This window comes from Cibotium barometz, chromosome 15, assembly GCF_041138505.1.
Source record: "Cibotium barometz isolate CiBa-2024 chromosome 15, ASM4113850v1, whole genome shotgun sequence".
NCBI classification, from domain to species: domain Eukaryota; kingdom Viridiplantae; phylum Streptophyta; class Polypodiopsida; order Cyatheales; family Cibotiaceae; genus Cibotium; species Cibotium barometz.
Window position 1 is genome coordinate 26,298,477 of NC_141060.1, and position 7,442 is coordinate 26,305,918.

Here is a 7,442-nt window from a genome sequence, read left to right on the forward strand (position 1 = left end):
GAATCCACATACCATACATTATCTTTTTGTGCTGCATCAACATTTTCAGACATGGCATTCACGACATGCTGCATAACAAACAACCTTTCATTATCCTCATTATTTCTGCTTGAGGATGCATAGTTGTTTTGCTGCACTTTCCCATTTTGCATGTCAGCCTGCTTCTTATAACATTCTGCCTGCACATGTCCAGGCTTACTACAATAATAGCATTCACGTGCATCATTATATTGCCTTTGCCAATTTCCACGGCCTCTTTGACTCCCCCTGCCTCTGAATTTTCCTCTTCCACCTGTGTGTTGTTGTTGTTGTTGATTCTGGGACTGTTGTTGTTGCTGCTGCTGCTGCTGGCCATAATTCTGATTACTTGTTCGGCCACCTCCTTGACCACGTCCACGGCCTCCTCTACCTCGTCCTCTTCCTGAACTCGTGTAGAAGGCCTGTTGCTCTGAACTGTTTTTGCTTTGTGAAGACTGTTGGTCTTCACCCAAGTTCTTCTCTTCGATAATCAGCATAGACACCAAATCTGTAAAGTTTGGAATGTTTTCCCGAGTCTGAATAGACGTCTTGAATGCCTTGTATTGTGGCCCAAGACTACGTAGACAGACTTCCACCTTGTCATCATCATCTACCGACACACCAATAGATGCAAGGGATTCCATAATGCCCTTTATCTTCAATGCATAGTCATTCACAGACATGCTCTTTTTCTCCACAGTATGAAGTTCATTCTTCAACTGTATCTTACGTGCCTTGGTATTTGTTTCATAGAGCTTTACCAAGGTGTCCCACGCCTCCTTGGGGGACTTGGCATCCTGAATGTGCCCAATCATGGTGTCCTGTATACTAATGGAGAGCCAATACATAACCTTCCTGGCTCCTTGGTTCCAGTCTTTAAACTCTTTCACATCTGCAGCAGTCGGATTTATATCCGGTATCTCTGGTGCCTCTTCATGCTCACCTTCTATGTAGTCCCAATAGCCTTTTCCCATTAGGAAATTCGTTAACCTGAACCTCCAAGCATGGAAGTTATTCTTATCCAGCTTCTCAGCCACAATCTGTGTTATGCCATCATTAGACATCTTGCCAAACACACAATTTTACCAGAACTTGCACTCTGGTTTTTCTGCACAAACTGCTGTATTTTCTGCACAGCGGTAAATGTCACAACCAGTGACGTCAATGTGCATACATACACCCAATGGCAACTGTAGACCTCTTTGCAGCACCCACAGTGTCTGCACAGTCAATCTGTCTTCCTGCAGTTCTTAAAACAGAGTTCTGCAGAGAATCGATGACTTACCCGCAGTGCTCGAAATCGCCTGCTTTCTGAAAAACGGCAGTCCAGACGCGCCCGAAACGCGATTTCGGCCCGAAAATTTTAGTCCAATAGGGCAATCCGATAGGACTGTATAGTTGCCCTATAGCTTTACTCTCGCGAAGAAAGCTCCTCAATCAGAGACCGTTTGCCGGTGCCTCCCGTAGAGCTCCCGACAAGGGTGTAGTCACAACACAATAGGGAAGAGTAGTTGAAGCTCTTACCCTCGTACCGCTTCCTGTGGTTCTCTTGCTTGCAGCTCAGCCCTTAGCACGAACCAGGCTCTGATACCATGAAAAGATGCAAGGGGGAAGAGAGCTTGAGCTCTTGCAAGCACACACACACACTCACAAAACCCTAATAGAGAACACACAAGGTGAGAGGCTGAAAATCTTCTTCTTCTCTACTCAACACTCAACACACCATATACAAGATAAGAGTACACAATAATATGAAAGGTACTCAACCACATACATACACGGGTTCTCTATAGTGTGAACCCGACTAAATGAGCTGGCGCTATAACTATGCCAGTCTCTAGAATGGCTATCACACAGCCTGTCATCCCACTGGCCGCATATCTCCCATGATCTCACCAACCATGCCAGTGGTGTGAGTGTGGGGCCTATCCCCCAGGCGGGTCATCAGTGGCCACCGCCTCACTAGACGAGCTCGATATCTCAACATTCGAGATGGGCTCAAGGTTTCAGTATGGTAATTTTTCCTTGAACCAATCAGGGATCAAACTATGAGAGGTGGAGACCTCAGTCTCTTCCATGATGACACTCGGCACATCTAGAGGTTTGCAAATCTCAGTAGTAGGCGTTAAGATACTAGGGTGTACAGTATCTGAGACTCTCACTTGCTTGAGTTTTGGTTTAAGATCCTCTTGGGTTTTTGTAACTAAATCACCACATTCTTGGAGTTTCTCAATCTCCTTTTGAGGGTTTTTGAGGGTTAGGAAGAGAGCCAAGTTTTGTCATGTGTGATCTAGTTTCAGGAATCACATGTTCCCACGGGGTCTCCTTCCCCGTGCTCTTGGTTTTGGAGGGTATCTCCCTACCCTGCTCAAAATCAACCCTTGTGAATGGAGCCCGAGTTCTCATCTAGGTCCCTAATGAGAAGACTGGCACTTGAGGCATCCAAAGATTTGTCTTTTTGGTTTCCTTTATTCTCCCATTCTTAATCGACTTTTTTCTCCTATTTTTCTTCTTCTTCTTAGATTTTGCTACCGAGTAATAGTTTTTTAGATGTGCTCACATGGCCACATCTAAAAAATTATTAGTGTGGCATAATAAATATTCATTGTGGGTGAATAAGTATTAGAGTTTATATTCTCTCAAGCCTCCTTTTTCACTCCCTCGTCCCACTTCTATTTTGCACTTTTGTTGCCTTTGCCTACACCTCCATCGATTTGAGATTCAAATCAAGAAGCAAGATCAAGGCAAGAGAAAGCTCTCTCTCTTGAGGAAGGCATGTTGGTCTCTTTCTCTTGAATGCCTAAATGTTAAATGAAATATGCATCTCCCTCGCAGCATAAGGGTGTGTAAGTAACCTCTCATAGTTTATTTCTTCCTCTATATCAACAATAGCATTTTGTTAGATCTTCATTGACTATATTGCTAGATTAGAGAGGCACATTCTCTACCTTTCATTCTCTTTTCGTCTTTCTTCTCCTACCCATTCAAAATGCTTTTGAACATTTTTTATTTGAATAATAAAAGGTTTTAGAAGGTATACATTTGCAATTGACGGCTTTCTACCTTCCTATCATTTTTATGTTAAAAACTTCAAATCTTACATTGGAAGGCTTTTGTATTTGTTGCAGAAGATGTTATTTAAATACATGGCTTTTGATTTATGCCAAAAACTTGAAATCTAGCACATAGAAGTTTTTTGTATTTGTTGAATTCTCTACTTCAATCATGCAAAATATACTTTTAAAATACCAATTTTTTTCATGAAAAAAATTTAATGTTGAAGCAAAATGCCATGCAAACTATTGCACAAGGGAAATCATTTCTCACATTGACTAACAAATGGTACAACAAAGAAACACTAATAAAAAGATGAATGTTAGAAATAAGTTATCAAAACTCAACCAAGAGCAAATTAGACCATGTATTGTATGTGTAATTGGACAAATATTAATGATGGATATTATTAAGAAGGACTAAGATGGAATTCTTTGCCATGTAATGGTTACAAATAGAACTACAAATTCATTTTTCAACATGTCACATTTTTTAATAATTTCACAACATATAATCCGCAATTCTCATTATTTCCACAACGAATCTTAAATCATTTATCAAAATGTTTGAGGAAAATTTCTTACTATGATAATATAGTAACTTCATCAACCTCAGATAACAAATTCAATTTTACAATATCTTTCCGCATTTTCAAGACTTTATAAAAAAATCAACAAAACAAGTTTCCATAATAACAATTTAGCATTGTAAAATGTTCATTTATAAGTAATTTACTAAGGGATAGATTTTTGAAAGAGCAATACAATTAAGTAGTCAAGTGCCCCAACTGACTTTCTTATATCTTGAAATGCAATAAAAAAGATTGTGACTAAATATGTAATGCATCCACGGATTCTAACATATAAGCTCACATAGAAATTGGATGAACTACATCAAAAGTAAATGGAGGGAGAGACACGGCACAATAGTGCATCAAGTAAACGGAGGGAGATAGGCAACACAAGTAACAAGACGCTGCTCTATATATAGAGAGAGAGTACAAATGCTTTCCATTTTCAATTATTAAAGAAGGGAGAAGATAAGATGACAACTCTCACAGAAAGGGGTGGACCAAAGCTCATCTTAGCTCACAGAAAGGGGTGGACCAAAGCTAACAAGTGCAACATAATAAGAACTTCCATCAGGACCAAGGCTCAAAGGCATGAAGCTAATGTGCCCAATGACCAAGGCTCAAAGGAGGCAAAAAAAAAACATGGGGGCACATGAGAGCCTAGGGAAGATTTTGCTCATCAAGGGGCGATTTGGGTTAGTAGGGGACGCAAGGGCAAGCGCGGGTGGCTTCACGCGATCACCACGGCAATTGCCGGGTGGCTTGTAAACGATCACCTCAAGCGCTTGGTCACATGCGTATCGTTGGTTGGAAGAAATCGGGCTACCTTCACTCCACTATTCCATACTATCCTACGTGGAGGAGCTACAGATAAACACACACACATGACTATCTACTACGCCTACATATTTGCTGCTGATTTCTTTTTTTGAATTAAAACTGTGTCCCAACAAAAGTCTGGCCGAATTGCCAGTCTGCCGGGGCCGCGTCGTAGGACGTGATGGAGCGCCCGTCGCTGGTTGTCACACGGAATGAGAGGCTTTGGCCGCAAAGGTTTCCTCCGTCCTGCCAATTCTGGCCCCAGTTCCGCTCCATTTGACGCCACCCAGTGTTGGAGCCCTTGATTTCCACCGACATCACATCTCCGACACCGCCAACGTTGGTGACAAGCACGAGGTTGAAGAACGTGTGGCCGTTCACTTGAAAATGGACGCCGCCGGACCTCTGGCAAGGCACCCTGTGTTTCATAACGGCGGCAATTATCACAACCGGATTTAGAATTTCAAAATCACAATTCGGCGCCAATTTGATGGTAAGATTGGCACGTGTGAGATTGGGCTTACCTTCTGTAGAGAAGCGGGACGTGGCCGTATTGCACTTGGGCGATTTGCGAGAAGGCTGGCTCGGCAAGGTCGAAATGTTGCAACGGAGAATCGCACCACCCACCGTTGCTGCCTTGCGGGCACAAATTCGTAGCAGTCACCACTATTGAAGGTTGCCCAGCCAAGCATCCGTCGCTCGCACACTTGATTTCAAAGCACGCTCCGCACGTGTGACCCCCGTTGAAGAGAGGGGCGCTCAAAGCGGTTGTAAGAGTACCATAGGCAGAAATTTGGTTGCCATATCCACAAGCACCATCTGTGCTTGCACCACACCTCAAGAAGCTTAGTGAAACCCAAGTGTATTTAAGTAAATTAACCAAGGTGCTTATCTCAACACCAAATTAAGCGCGCGCGCGCGCTAAAACAAATGCAGTTTCTTTGAAAACACACAGGCCTCTCATTACCATTCGTGCCTGAGGCATCACTGCCTCCATAGTAGGTTGCGTGAGCTTCATTCCATCCTGCGTCTCCTCCACCGTAATAACCAGCGAATGTAACAGGCATGAGCTTCAAGAGGACGACAAATGCCAAAGAAAACATGGGCAAAGCCATTGCTGTGAAAGGCAAGCAAAATTCAAACATTAGCAAGATCAAGCAGAGAAACGTGATTTTGTAGAAGGCACTAGCGTATAGAAATTGGATTGCACTATAGACTATCTATGAACATTAGCAGCTTAACATAGGACGTATTAATGTGACACAGTACTACAGGAAGGAGTACCTTGGACTCTAAAGGTTTCCTAGGACGCTAAGCAAGCGATAGGCACTGTGGAAGCAACCCACATACGGAGCTGCCAGGCGAAAGCTTGGAGAAATGACTGAGATTAGAGGGGTATATATAGGTAGTAGGGAGATCTACACGAGCTCCTCTACTCACTCATCATAGGCCTCTCTGTGTGTCCTAACATTCACGAAGCCTACAAGTAGGGCCAATTTGCCAAGAAGAAACGTGGGCTTGTGAAAAGATGATTGTGGTTTAGCCTACAGGATAGGTCCCTATAGGTGTAAATGGGACAATGAAATTGGTCTCCGCTAGGCTGGACATTGTTGGTGGACAGTTGGCAGAATCGGCTGGCACCCTGTTACAGTGTGTTCATGGAAAACATCTCTCCAGTCTCAACCACTCACTAAATCATAAAAGTTACAAATTGAAAATTTTGTAAAATTTGCAGGGGTTTTCCCAAAAATGAGGGAAAACTTTTAATTAAAAAATATGTACATTTTTTTTTAAAAGTTTGGCGTTAGGAAGTGGGCTTAGTACCCATGGGACCCCCCTTATCCCACAAAGCAGGGGCAAGGCTTCAATCGGAACACAAGGGCAAGGCATCAATCGGGGTAGCCAGCAGGGTTCGAACCCATAACCTGGGTTTTGACAACGAAACGCCTTAACGACTGAGCTACCGCCCGATGATAAATATGTACATTTTTGTATATTTTTTAAATCAAGAAAATAAAGTTTTCAAGTTAAAACAAAAATATTGTGCCACTTTATATATATAAATATATATATATATATATATATTACGAGAGTTGGTATTTAAATTGAAATTGCATGCCGGAGTCAAGCTCTGGATCTCAATGCTGACCTTCCAAAAGCTCTTATAATCAACCTAGGGAGGGATGACCTATGCATAGAGCAACTCATCATATACATAAATCTACTAAATGCATGCTTTCACTACAACAAGCAGGGACACTTCATCAGAAATTGCTCGACTAAAAACCTGCCCCATGTATCTGGTAAGGAAAATGTCCCCCCCCCCCTCCCCCCCAAAAAGAAGCCCATGGGGACAATGAGGGATTCCAACAAGTCACCAAACATGGCTGAGGAATTCGTGCCACGACTCAGAAGTCCACTTAAAGCAATGGAACACCAACAGATTCGCCCCCTGTTTTGGTGGACTTCACAGATCCCACCCTACCTGAAGACAATCAGGATAGCGATTCGACTGATGAAGAATTTATCCCAAGTACCGAACATGCAAAACTCCTCCCAAGGAACCTAGAAAGAGAAATTGATAATATAGACTTTCAGGAGGAGCAACCCTTAATTTGTCCTGCTCCTGAAGAAGAGAGACTGCCATGCTCTGTACCCCAGGCTAGGAAGCTCTTAGTTAATAGCCAAACTCCTCAGCTCAACTGCTTACTGCATGATACCCCCTCTTTAGCCCAATCCCTCACCCCCCAAGACCTTGCCTCAAGGTGGTTATGAGTTCAAAATCACATATACCTGTTGAAAAAATACAAGTGGGCAAGATCAAGCCCATCCCTAAATCCCAAAGAAAATAATGTTTAGATAAATCCTATCATTTAACACTCAGGGATTGACCGATCCCCATAAATCGAACCAGATTAAAAAACTGGATGTTCAAGGAAAAGTGGCACCCATACTGTCTCTGCTAGCAAGAGGTGAAAGA

The 7,442-nt window shown here is 42.7% G+C and overlaps 1 protein-coding gene across 1 annotated transcript; it reads right to left on the reverse strand.

Annotated features, from left to right (window-relative positions):
• Positions 1–4,037: 4,037 nt before the first annotated feature.
• On the reverse strand, positions 4,038–6,003 carry LOC147631108 (expansin-A11-like). Its single transcript, XM_086809436.1, has 4 exons — positions 5,747–6,003; positions 5,430–5,579; positions 4,987–5,281; positions 4,038–4,880 (listed from the first exon to the last, which is right to left on the reverse strand). Exons 2-4 carry the CDS (start codon positions 5,575–5,577, stop codon positions 4,577–4,579), a joined length of 747 nt encoding a protein of 248 aa, XP_086665562.1. The 5' UTR covers positions 5,578–5,579; positions 5,747–6,003; the 3' UTR covers positions 4,038–4,576.
• Between the last annotated feature and the right edge of the window lie 1,439 nt (positions 6,004–7,442).